Below are 13,806 nucleotides of genomic sequence, written 5' to 3'. Positions count from 1 at the left end.
CGCTTTCGCAACGAGAGCTGCTTTCTCGCGTTTGGCCCATGGGAAAAAACTCCCTAGACATAAATGTGGGGACTTTCAGATGGAGAATTTTATCTCTGTGGGGACTCTTTTTTTTTCGGTGGGGGGGGGGGGGGTGTGGATTATTGCACTTATTGGTCCTGTAAATGTGGCTCAGCCCAGGTACTGAGGAGGACCATCCACCTTGATTCGCCGGACGCCTTCATTGGCATTGGTTAGAGACTATTTTTTTACAGGCAGTGCGAACTTAAATGAGGTTAATGGTCTGAAGAAGTGTGCAGTGGATTCTTTAATGTCGTGTGCTTACCAGTGCAAGCGGAAATACTTGACCCGTGTGCAATCTGCTAAACTATTTGCCAAAAGACCCCAAAGAAACCACCTGACCACACAAAGAAAGCGGAGAGGCTATCCAATAGACATAGCTATAGAGAAAGCGATTGCAATTACGACGGCATATGACCCGCTTATTCATTTCCGAGCACAGCAAAACTAATTCCGACTGATTACTATATTTATTTGCCCCCATGTGCGCTTTGCGAAAAAGGAATTTCACGAAGCTTCAATGACGCTGCAAAAACAACAGCAGTTACACGATGTACAATATCAATTCCAAAATGCAACCACTGCACCGCTGGGTCTGAACGCTATGAATGACCCGAGCACAAGGAATATATTTCACGACGTCACACCATCTGCGAAGATCTGCCAGTATAGGTGCGCGCAGACTATACCCACAGTGTTGAAGCAAGGCAACTGTCCATAGAGTTGAGTGAGCCCGCGAGATCTCTGTGGTAAGCCACGTGACCGTTGTTGAGATAATTGCGCCGCGCGCTTCGCTGTAGTAGCCGCGAGAGCGGCCGACAAGTGACACAGCATGATCGCAGCACTAGTGTGGTTGGCTGCACGCATTGAAATGTACTATCGGCCAAAAAAGTAAACGGACCACGGCTCAAGTGGCCGGAGCGGCTGCGGGGCCACACCGGGGCGTTGCTATCGCGCTCCGCGCGCTGACGGCGAGAGTGCCCCGAGTGACGCCAGACTTCACCCTCACCCTCACGCCGGGTCTCGTCACGCTTGATAAATTTCTAGTGCACCATTCGGTTGCTCTGCTGCTGACGGTCGCGACGAAGGGGACCGTGCGTCGCCGGTAGTCCAGCACATGACGCTGTAGTGCAGTAGCGGGTGGCCGCAGCGCATCGAAGCGCGGGACTCAGAAGGAATGAAGACCCGTTCTGATTGTTGTTTTGCTTATGTTCACCTTGTGTTTCATATTACTGCATGTCGCCGGCGTCCACCGCTGCTCCATATTAAGCTGCATAACACAAGTAGCAGCAACGGTGGTGATAGTGATACGCGCTTTTTCACGCCAGCCCTATAAGTTGCAGACGCGAAGCTTTACTGAGGGCACGGCTTTTCTCTCAGGGGTACTTTTTCGGCAGTGTCTCCAGCAGTGGGTTTACTATTTACATGAGTGACACCTCTGAAAACTGTTTTAGTTAGCTACTACAATGCGTAGGCCGCTATGAAACTTTACAACAGTACGGCCAGGAAAAGATAATTGGGAAGACGAATCGGAGAAACTAGTTAGTCGTGAAAGCTTGAAGGGTTCCTCAGTGCGATGAAAAGTTGCCGTCGACCGCGATGACTTGGCTTACTCGCCTTGGCATTGAGTCGTAGAGCGCCGCCCCTATAGCTTCGGACGTCTGCGCAGCGCTTCCCGCTATCTAACTTATTGCGCGGACGTGAAAGAGCGCGCGTCACCGTAGCCGCCGTTGCAGCTACTTGCGTTATGCTGCCTAAAATCGAGCAGCGGTGGAGGCCAGCGACATGCACTAGTATGAAACACAAGGTGAATGTAAGCAAAACAACAATCACAGCGGGTATTCGTTCCTTCTAAGTGCGGCGCTTTGATGCGCTGCGGCCGCCCGCCACTGCACGACAGCGCCATGTGCTGGACTACCGGCGACGCACGGTCCCCTTCGTTGCGACCGTCAGTAGCAGAGCAACCGAACAGTGCAATAGAAATTTATCAAGCATGACGAAGCCCCGCATGAGAGTGAGGGCGAAGTCTGGCGTCACTCGGGGCACTCTCGTCGTCAGCGCACGGAGCGCGATAGCAGCGCCCCGGTGTGGCTCCGCAGCCGCTCCGGCCACTTGAGCCGTGTGCCGTTTACTTTTTTCGCCGATTGTACACACACGGCGGTGTTTCTCGGTGGGCGATTTGAGCTTACTTGTTTCGTTATTAAACGAATTGACTGCGCTCAAGCTATATTATTTGTATGACACTCCAATGCCAAATTTTTGAACGAAACACGCCGCATATACCTACTATAAGCGAACGGTGCGCAAAATGCAGTTTGTTTTGTTACATCCATGGCACTTTTTGTTATGGTTTGGCTTGCGTTTCACCCATCCTGTTCTCGCTACCTTAGGCAAGAGAAATTTCTGCTAGTCACGTATTGGTTATAAGAAGTTCTCTACCCGTATGCAGGGGTGGTAAATTCTCAAGTTCTTGTGACTGTACTTCACCACTTTAACGCATACATAACTGGCTTTTACTGGTATTTGCTATTCCATTCTTTATCACATGCGCAATACGGAATGAGGCCGCTCAGGAAGGACCACCGCCACGTCACAAACTTTTTTTACGCTGTAGCATTAAGAACACTACATTTTACCAACAAGGTTGATTTTGAACAATTGCCCTAAAATGATGCGAACAATTCTCAATAATTTTAAATGGCAGCATCATTCTGTTATATCTTTATTTGTGAAAATAATGGCCGTTATCTTCACTCAACCCAACATCATGCTAAAGAGTTCATAATGTCAGCTTTAAGGAACTCAGTGTTAGGATGTCTTATGTGCTGTGGCTGCAGTCTTACGCACGATGTTCTTGATATTTACTCTATTTACCATTCCATTTTGCAACACCGAAGCGTTTTCTAGTACTAAAGCTGGAAAATATTTCTTCTTAGTCTAATATTCACATAATAAAAGGGCATGATGAAGGGATTGTCGCTTAACCACAAAATTAGAGTCGCGCAATCATATGACACCGATAAATTCCGTGCCACAATCATATATGGGCGCTTAATATTTTATTTCGTACTGCTTAGTGATCTCAGCCACCTTTTTAAGGTTTCATGGTATAGGAAAAATTGCAAAATAATCAACACGTCCCTGAAAGGAATCTCTAAAGAATCATGTTAGGGCATTATTGCACTATTTCATTCATATATAACGAAGCCAAGGAATTTTTGGGAAGCACTAAAAGCACAGTGCGTCATTAAAGTTAATAATTGTGACGAACGGGGAATGCGGAGACAAGCATCGTGCACGTGAAATGTGCAGTCACTAATTTTCTTGCAGTGCAAAGAAAAGTTAGTATTCACATCATAAAAATATGTATACCACCATTTGCGACTTCGATACAACCGCAGAACATACAGGCTTTAAAAATATTTGAGCCGCACGCGTTTATGCAAATAAGTAGCAACTTACGGCCAATGCGATGCGGCATCCACATCCATCCACACTATTGCGACTCAAACAGTTTCTGCCAGGTGGCTACTCTGCTCTCTTTCGCAGCCAATAGAAGCAGGAGACGTCGCCCGATCTGATTCGATTGCAGCGACAGTGATCCCCTGTTCACCTTTTGACCGAATGGTTTCTCAAAAAAGTTCCCCTTCTTGTTCTCTTCCAACATGATTGAAAAATATTCTTCTGCCGCCTACACTAGCCAATGATTTCGCAAGATTAAATTGAAACAAAACATTGACAGTTGCGTCTGTCACACTTTAGAGACTGTATACCGCATGATGAACGCGTTCCTTCAATATGCGGCTGAGGGCACGATATTCGAGCTTACAGTAGACTGTTTTGGATCTAGCCCCTTTTGAAAGAAAAATTTTTGCACATAGAGGTGGTTTACGATACGCTATGCACAATAATATCCCTGAAAAAATTTGAAGACAAGGTCGGCTGAGCGTACTTCACACCGGTGGAGCGTATCTGGGTATCTTGTATGTTCTACAGAAAAAAAAACAGCCCCTTCGCGACTGCAGAGGGCCTTAGCGTGTCACAAGAAGTATCAAAGTGAATGTCTCAAGAAGACGAAAAGCAAGTGTGAGTCGCAAAGTAGTTAAAAATTACGGCATGGGTCTACTATTACTCGAAAATTAACCGCATTGCATTATACAGCTAAAATGAGGCACCGCCACACATAAAGAAAGGGTGATGCAAAGAGGCCATCCGTCACACTTTTGTGAAACGGGGATAGGTTGCATGGACTAAGCAGGACTGGCGCTACGAAACTATGTTTGGAAGGCTGCTCCGACTGCGCCCACGGGAAGCGAGAAGTAGTCGCAGAGTATGTAAATGTTAGGGCAGGGGCGCTGTTAGCTCCAATATAGCGAAAATTAACCTCATTGCACTACACCCCTGTAAAGGGTGCACTACCGTGGATATACGCAGGATGAGACAAAGCCTCCGTGCAGCACATTTTTCGGAAATGGGCCGAGTTTCCTTGGACAAGGTAGGCATCGCGCAATCGAACCAAGGGTATCCTGAAGGCGGCTACAGTTTTGTCCACAAGGAGCGGGTTTAGTCTTGAAATATGTAATATTACCGGTGCGGACGGAATTCCCGCCAATAAATCCAATATTAAGCGCACTGCACCATTGGCAATACAATCTCCGGGATGCCCGGGCCCACCTGCTCTCGGACTGAAAAAACATAGTGAAGAGGATAAACCAAATGCCGATGCAAAAGAAAACAAGGTAGGCGCAATTGTGCTTCAAATAGGACATGAGAAAAATACGAAACGAGCGAATGATGTACATGAACGTGAACTGCATAATACGAGCGGAGCATTAGATAGTCATCCAACCTAGCGTCGTTGTGCTCAGTGCCCCCTCCCCCACGCTCAATAAACGAAAAGGGGGTGTGACCGCTTCCATCACAGGGTGCGGTGTTTTTCTCTGGATCGTCACTTTATTTTTTAGACTAGGTTTTAAGATAGCCACGTGTCACTTCGTCCTAAAGATTTGTGATTTTTCTCGTCGCTGCCGCCGATGGGGCCGCAATTGTTTCGCACGGACGACGCGGAACCCCGCTCTCGTTGGGAAAAGAAAGAACATTACGCCTTACCTTGCAAAGTTCAGAAATTTTACTAAATAGTGATCAAGAATAACAAACAGCGCATGTGCACTTGAAAGCGTGGCAAAGGGGAACGCACATGCAGCACCAGTCGATCACAGAAACAAGCCGAGTTCATGCGTGCTTGTCGAACTTATCACTGTGCTCTCGCCACATACGTATTCGAATCCGCTTATTTCGTTGTCACTTGAATAAGACGTGGCAGACGCCATTGGCTCATGGTTTGAGATTTTTTCAGGAAGAATACATCAGAAACAAGAACTACGGCTGTTGTCTCTAGACAATTGGAACATTTCGAGGAATAATAAACAGTTCGTGTTTCGAAAATTCCGCTCTTTCCCTCGCAAGGTATATTGTGTAATTTTAGTTGCATTAGTTGATTGGCCTTGGCTGCATTCGAATAAAACATTATTAAATATAAACGAGCAATTGCGACAATTGCCACCACCCGACACTGCCTCAAGAGGAGACTTTCGATTCTGAACTGTTACATTGAGCTACCAGAGCTGAAAATGAACGAAATTCACTTTTTTCCACGTAAGGCTTGATATTTTTTGTGGTAATTATTATAAAATCCATCTCCTGTTTTGAAAAATGGCTGTGGCTTAGGTAAGGTTAAGCCCAGGATGCAAAGCATACTAGCCTTTATTTTAGTTGTTGAACCACTGTTTAGCCTGGTGAACTGCTGTTGCTTGGCTATATTTGGTTCGGCTAGATGAAGAAACAACTCATGCGTTACTCTGCTTCGCCTTCAAGAGTGGAACGCGACAGCGTTCCCGTCGACCCGCCAAGGGGTGTAAGACAATGGGCTAGAGGGCAGCGACTACGCGCCCCGCATTGGACGCGGTGAGCGTCGAGCAAAGCAGCGTTCGGCGCGGCAACGAAATGTGCGCCTGAGCAAGAGACGCACGCCTTAGAAACAGCGCGTTTCTAAGGCAACACCGCATTCACTAGAGGCGCTTTTGTACCGCTTTGAAGCATCGTACTCGTGGCTCAGTGGTAGCGTCTCCGTCCCACACTCCGGAGACCCTGGTTCGATTCCCACCCAGCCCGTCTTGCAAGAGTTGAGCCAAAGCCACTTCTCCTCTGTCGTGACGTCACGGTGTCACGTGGTTTCATGGCGACACCGCCGCGCCTGAGGAGCTGGGTTGAGCTCTCGTAATATGCTTCGCATAAAAATAAGGTACCATAGTGAGCATGCATAGGAATTAGTCGCATCTCTCCATAGATTAAAATTCCGTTATAAAGATGCATTTTTGCGTGACATCACAAATAAATATGCAGCCTTGGTCCTTCCTTTCATAAACATTTTTTTCCATGATTTGGCCTGGGAGCCATGAAAGAAGCAGCTGAGATATTAGGGTGCTCTGGGGCGCGATCGGAGATATTTTGTTCGCTGCGCGTTCTGTTCAGTTGCTGCAACGTCACGAATGACGAGGGGACGGAGAGAGCAGCCAATCAGCAAGCGGTGAACTCCCCGGACGTTGCGTTGCCTCGTCTCTCGTCTGCTTGGGGACCATATACTATAAACCGAAATGGTTTTCGCTTTCTAATAAATCAAATGTCTGTATCAAAAATATGTAATTTTATTCTCAAGCCTAAACACGTTCTCAAATAGTAATGCGTACGACTATTACAATTTATTAGAATCAGTTTTTCTGCAAGGTCGCTAGGTGGTGTTGCGCACGGCGCGAGAAAAAGAAAAAAAAAAGAGCGGTCTACTCGGCGCACTTTTCAAAATGTCTTCTCACCGGAACGTGCCGCTCGGCCCCCGGGTTTCGGCGCGTCAGAGGGAGCTCCTCCTGTCTTTTATGGAGGAGCACCCCGCCCTCGTGACGCCGTCGTACCCATTGGGGCCATCGTTCACAAAGGCCGATAAGGACGCGCTGTGGCTCCAGCTGAAGGCGCTGCTGGATGCCGAAGGCCCTGCACGCAAGACCGTGCAGCAGTGGCAGGCCTTCTGGCGGAAGCAGCGATTCTACGCGGACCAGGCGCTGGCCCTTCTGAGGCAGCAGCAAAGGTGAGCGTGCGCGGATTAATTTCAGCCGGTCGTCTCATACGCTCGGTTTGTTATTTACAGGGGCACCGGAGGCGGTCACCTTGCTGGGTTCCACGGCCGCATCCTGCAGCTAACCGGAACCGCGCGGGTGGATGGTGGGCGAGCCGCTGTGTACGGGCGGTCGGAAGCGGTAAGCACTGGCTTAGAATACTATTATCGCCTAAGTGTTTTGAACTAGCACTTTGTGACCGTCAGAAATTCGGCAAGCGAGGTTCAATGCGACGCGGCCTACGGTGACAAAAAGCGTATTACGGTGTGTCGTTTGTCGCGACACGGTGTGTAGCTCACGTTAGGCGTCGAAAATATGCGCTTGCGTGTCGCGTCGAGACGGTAAAAAGTGGGTTCATTTGCCTACATACGTTTAGGAAAAGTTCACGCTAGGGCGGTGTTGCTTAGACCTTTGTCGGAAACGGTCGAATCTGCAGTGGTGAAAGGACGCCCGTGAAGTTAATTTTGAGGCATATTAGAGAAACCTACGTGCTCGAAACTGTTTGAGACCATCGACTGAGGGCCATAGCCAGTGTCTGGCGCACCAAACACGGCGCCCCCCCCCCTTCTCGAAGGTCTTTGTGTGGATAGCATGCTATGTTTTCAAACACCCCTCGAAAAGAAAAAAATCTTGCTGCGCACTACCCCCATTACGTGCAGACTCGCTACATTGAACCGTATCAGTTATGATTAGTAGCTGCTGGCACAAACATCGCTGTGCGTGCAGAGAAGTTTTGTGACACATTCTCAACACATGCTTACAGTTGGTCCCCCCAGATGAGAGCCTGCAGGCGCGAGCTCTCGCTGGGGACTTCCGGCGCCCTCAGCCCTTCCAGCCATTGCCCGCCCAGCCTAGAGTTTCGGTTGGCGAGACGCCCGGCCCCAGTGGCTTGCAGGTGAATTTGCACACATCACATTTCTTTTTTTTTTCGTTTATTGCACTTGGTGTGCATAAAGCAGTGTCTTACTAGAACGGGCTTTTCAGAGCGTTGCACGCGGTGCCGGTGGTGTGGCCGCGCAGGATGCGGGCCAGGAGTGCCCGAGTGCTCCAGCTCGTAAGTTGGAGTTGCCTTGTCCTGTTAGCTGTACCAATATTAAGTTTAATGGAATCACCCATCGGCATGTGATGCTTCTCACCGTGTCATTCCTTTTAAACATGAGTTACATAGGCTTCTGCTGTGAAAAAAATACCATAACTTGTATGCTTTCAGCACCACAACGCCAAAGGCGCCGCCGAGTGCCGCCGCCAAGTGCCCGAGAAGCCCTCCCACGCCTAGTGGAACTGCATACCCGGAGCAGCGAGCAGCAGCTGCAAACCAACACGGTTCGTGAATACTATTTCTGTGCACTGCGGATATATCTCAAAAAGAGATAGGATGCAAATGGATGTAGCCGAGAATTTTTCTTCAATAACTTTGAAGTGCAATAAACAGCCATTCTGCCTTGAAATTAAACAAAAACATTATGGTGAATCTGGGCAAATGGAACATAAGAACATCTATGGACGAATATTTGCTATTTTACAATATTCGATGGAGTGTCTTCCTATTAGGTATTTTCTTCAAAATTAATTCGTACCAAACATTTACTATTTGCACACTCCTACAGAAAACCAAACCTAAGTATGTAAGGAACTAAATCCTCAGCATAGTCACCAAGAACAAATGTACATTTTTGCAATTATAACGTTGCATATGCACGCCTTCTTCGATCATTGGTTGGGGTATGTTTTGCATGCTGGAGGGGGATCAGGACAGAGAATCGCCGATACTGCACAATCGCCCGCCAGGCAAACTGGTGCGTAGCCCTGAAAAGGGCTGTTTGGTTTCTTCTTACGAAGAGGTGCTTGGAGGTGTGAGATGCGTTTGAGGAGGTGACAGAAAATGAATTCTGACACCACTACGGTCTGTCCGAACAACGGGAATTGGTTGTGCGCTGAACTCGGCACCATTGACGGATGCCGCTGGGTCAGTGGATTTTCAGCGGAGAGGATGTGTTGTGCACGCTGAGACTCCATAAACAGAAGCTCCCAGCGAAGTGTCGGTAGCGAAGAATTCCGAGGTGACATTGGCGACATATTTCTTCGTTTCCAGGTGATTGCAGAGCTCCGGGATGCGGCCACCCGCCAGGCTGTGGCCCTGGAACAGCTGGCAGCAGAGGCCAGGCTCCACAGGGAGGCTGCAGAGAGGCAGGCTACAGCCCTGGAGGCCATCCTGCAGCAACAGGGCCAGGCTCTGCAGGAGCTGCGAAGCGTGGGGGTGCTGTCACGGGCCATTGCAGCGGCACTGAGGCGGCCTGCAGAATAATTTAAAATTGTGCTATATTTTTTTTTATCTGCAGCAAAGACTGCTGTAGTTTTTTTTTATCTGCATCAAACACTGCTGCAGTTTTTTTTATCTGCAGCAAAGACTGCTGCAGTTTTCTTTTTTATCTGTAGCAAAGGCTGTTGCAGTTGTTTTTTAAGTCTGCAGTGCAGATTTTTTAAAATCTGCAGTGAATGGTGTTGTGTACAGTTTTAAACCTGCAGCGAAGGTTGTGTATAGTTTTAAACCTGCACCAAAAGGTGTTGTATATAGTTTTAAACCTGCAGCAAAGGTTGTTGTGTATAGTTTTAAACCTGCACCAAAAGGTGTTGTGTATAGTTGTAAACCTGCAGCGAAGGTTGTTGTGTATAGTTTTAAACCTGCACCAAAAGGTGTTGTATATAGTTTTAAACCTGCAGCAAAGGTTGTTGTGTATAGTTTTAAACCTGCAGCAAAGGTTGTTGTGTATAGTTTTAAACCTGCAGCAAAGGTTGTTGTGTATAGTTTTAAACCTGCAGTGAAGGTTGTTGTGCATATGTTTAAACAAGCACCAAAGGTTGCCTTTTTTGTATACTTTCAAAAATATCGCATTCCACATGAGGGCACTTAAGAACTTGGACTGTGCACTAGGTTTTGTGTCGCGACTTCTGAAATACTTGCGGGAGTTCGTTTTTGTGTATTGCTTCGACTTTGTTGTGCTATGTGTATGTGTCTGTGCAGAGGAGAGGCAGGCGCCTCTTAACGTCTGTACGTATATTAGAAAATGACTCTTTTTTTTTCTTTTTACCTTACAGTAAGGGCAACTTTCTTTTACTCAACTATATTATATTGCGCAGTTCTGATAGAATTTCAGTTCTAAGATGGCGCTCGTGTCGAGCATTTAATTTCTTAAAGCATGATTCAGTATTCCGACTTGCCAGCATTGCAGTCCCGATTCAAACAGGCTTTTTCGGACTACCCGCTAGTTTGTGGGGTGGTCCCTTCGGCTCGGTGACAAACTCCGACACCGTGTCCCATTCACAGTTAGGCCGCTGCTTGTGCATAAGTGTTAGGCAACATACTTCACAGGAAGGATAGCAAGTTATTGTGTGCTAAAGAGGACAACAAAGAAGCACATGCCATATATGCTTATGTTATGCTTCTTACCTTATGCATAAAAAATATGCACAGTTCATCAGGATGGCATTGTGTACAAGCTTGTGCAGCCATAGGGTCATTAATGAAAAGAACATGGTTTTATTGAGATGGGTAGCTAATGTACAAGATGTTATCATGCCAAAAATATTGCGCCAGACTGGAGAACATAGTAAACTGAGTCGCAGCGTGATGCTCTGGGGAGGAAACAGTGCATTGTATTGCTTGACGTTGACTTGATAATAAGTGACTAATAAATTCACCGTGGCTAATGAGCCCATGCCATTAGTGTGTGTGTAAACTTTGGCATACCGACAGCATTCGTGTCACTTTCTTTTCCCACCTGTGGAAAAAAAAATAACGTACCAAGCAGTTGCAGCACTACATTGGCTGCTGCCGACGAGGTCGCAGCAGGCGGCGGCGTACCCTCCGGAGGTGGTGAGTATGCACTCCGCGTGGTCCTTGGAAAAGGTTCACCACACGGTTGCGCTGCTGTAGGCCCCTCAGGTACAGCTCCTGCGGTTGTGGGACACGCATGGGTGGTGCTGGCGGGTCGACCAGATCAGCATTCTGCTGGGCAGCTGGAGCAACGTCACTGTCGTCGTCGTCGTCCTCCTCTTCCGGGGCAGGCTCACGTGCCGCCAAGGCTATGTTGTGAAGAGCTGCACAAGCAGCAATGATGGTCGCTGCTCGATCGGGGTTGTAGAGCAGGGTCCGGTAACGCTGCAAGCAGCGGAACCTGCTCTTTAGGACTCCGATGCACCTCTCCACAACATTGCGCATGGCGGTGTGCTCCTTGTTGTAGAGGCCCTCAGGGGTGCTGCCAGCTGGATGCCCCGGCACTGGTGTCAGGAGCCACGGCTCCAAGGGATAGCCGGAGTCTCCTGCGCAAGGGCAGGGTGACAGTTTAAGTGATATCTACTTCATTGTGGCGCACATTTGCAGCACTTACCAAGCAAACATTCGCCAGGGCGCAGTTCTGCTTCGAGGTATGCACGAAGAGGGTTCCTACGCCACACCCATGAATCATGGCAGGACCCCGGGAAGCAGGGGTTGATGTCTTCAATCCAGAGGTCTGCATCGCATGTCTGCAGATTAAAAATTAGTGCAAACAGTTGTCGTACAAGTCCTTTAAAGCACTTTCTTATATGAACCTAATTGAATATCCGCACACTGTGACAGACTGTTCGAATACTGCTATGAGAAAATCTCGGTCGGACATGGTTCGTTTCGTAGTCAAAGTTTCAACACGCGGACTTGTTTTCGCCAGGGCACTGTCAGACAAGCCCGCCGGTTAACTGCTCGGAACGTCACAAATTGCTGGCACCCCCGCGTTTACCCACATTACTATTACGTGTTTCAGCTAATGTCCCGCAACAACTCCAACATGAAAAATTGCAGGCACAAAACCGGAATAAAAGAACTCCTTTAGTGCTATTAAATGGCAGATGTATTGCAAGATGTAGCGCCCGTCATTAAACGTGTGCAGGACGGCAGCACAGGACAGCGAGTACTACGGCATAATCCAGCAGGAGCGGCGTTTTGAATCCATCGAAATCGTGAATCAAGCTTCGGGGATCCTCCGCGATCGAGCAACGTCAATTTCATGCGCTGTGGAGACCGCTGAGCCGCAGTGTGTCCCGCGCCGCAAGATTGCGTCACTGTTCCATCGCGATGTACCCTCGAAAGGAATCAATTCCTGTTGTGGATAGATAGAGAATACCGCTCCTACTACATTCTGTTGCAACAGACCGAGTGAAATGGAAAATTACTGCGAGACAAACGAACAAAAATATATCCCTAAGGATACAATGCAAGAATAATACTTACGATCATGGTGTTCATGGCGTAGAATCCCTTCCTCGACATGTAGCTCTGTGTATCCCCGGGGCTCAGGCCTTGGGGCTGCTTTATGGCGATGAGAGTGCCATCGACGCAGCCGAGCACACCGGGGATCCGTCCGAGCCGCGCAAACGCCGCCTTTGCTCTGGCCTTCGCGGCTGTCGTCTGGGGGAAGTCCACCCACCGCTTTTGCCCGCCAACGACAGTTATGGCGTTTGCCACTTCGTGGATGGTGTCGCTGACGGACGACTGCGACAGGCCGATGAATTCTTCACTTCCGACGCCCCGCTGGAAGCTTCCCGTTGCAAAAAACCTCAGCGCGCACAACACCTTCCGCTCGGTAGAAATTCCGCTGGCTCGCTGGCACCCGATGATGGGGTCGAGTTCGCCGCACAACCAACGCACCGTTTCTTTCGAGAAACGATAACGACGCCGGAATTCACCTTCTGTCATCTCTTCGAACGCATTTCGCACCTCCACCCGCTCTCCTTCCTCCTCAAGCAACGCCAACGCAACAACCGAAGTTTCCAACGCAAGCGCCATTTTTCTCGAATTAAACTATGGATTGGATCCGAACGTGCTAGTCCGCTGCCGAAGCCGCCTTCGGGTCTAATCCAATCTGTCAGACGCGCCATGCCAAGCCGGTCGCGTAACGAACAATGATCGCTCCAAACTTCTCAACTCCCGTCGCGTTCGGTCGAAATGCTCGGTGGGCGGATGATTGACAGGAGGGTGTTGCCATTTTGACGTCACCAAAAACGGGGCGGCGCCCCGCGGCTGCCGACGTCGGCGCGGAGTAGGCCAATCGCGCGCGCCGGTAACCGAACGAACGCGCCGAACAACCATCTCCGATCGCACCCCTGATGGCATGTAGTTATGCTCAAATGTCGTACAATTAATAACTGTAACATACGTGTCTTCATGACACGTAAACGCAGCCTTCAAAATAATGTAAAAGAAGAAGACGGACAACACAAACGCCGTCGTCTTTGTTCGACTTACGTGACTGTTCGCACGCCTGCCTTTACTTACAAATTCCTGCCACCTTGCTCAATCATGTAGGGCGCATTTACTTATAGTAGGTTAAAACATGTATTATAGTTTATGTGCGTGATCTGGTAAGGCCACATGTTGTCTCTGAGGCAAAGCTATTATTCTACTTGCGCATTTTGTACAACCCTCTTACGTAAGATCTGCCAGCACGACACTGTCATTTTCAATGGAGCCAACAATTCGCAGATTGGCTCCCACACGCCATGCTAGATATCCTTCAAAGTGAATATCGGCTCCCGTTGTTTTCAA

At 48.5% G+C, this 13,806-nt stretch overlaps 2 protein-coding genes across 3 annotated transcripts in view; one reads left to right on the top strand and one right to left on the bottom strand.

Moving 5' to 3' along the window:
- Window positions 1-13,806, top strand: part of LOC139048927 (uncharacterized) — a 166,996-nt gene that overhangs the window by 30,777 nt on the left and 122,413 nt on the right. The gene's annotated exons all lie outside the window — the stretch shown is intronic.
- LOC139049296 (putative nuclease HARBI1) lies at window positions 8,797-13,047 on the bottom strand. The gene is made up of 4 exons (XM_070524674.1): window positions 12,493-13,047; window positions 11,615-11,750; window positions 11,029-11,546; window positions 8,797-9,520 (listed from the first exon to the last, which is right to left on the bottom strand). The coding sequence occupies exons 1-3, from the start codon at window positions 13,045-13,047 to the stop codon at window positions 11,044-11,046; spliced, it is 1,194 nt and encodes a 397-aa protein (XP_070380775.1). The 3' UTR covers window positions 8,797-9,520; window positions 11,029-11,043.

The sequence above is a fragment of the Dermacentor albipictus genome, chromosome 8 (assembly GCF_038994185.2).
Source record: "Dermacentor albipictus isolate Rhodes 1998 colony chromosome 8, USDA_Dalb.pri_finalv2, whole genome shotgun sequence".
Lineage (NCBI taxonomy): Eukaryota > Metazoa > Arthropoda > Arachnida > Ixodida > Ixodidae > Dermacentor > Dermacentor albipictus.
Note: the sequence above shows the minus strand (reverse complement) of the source record. Positions and strands in the feature narration are given on the sequence as shown.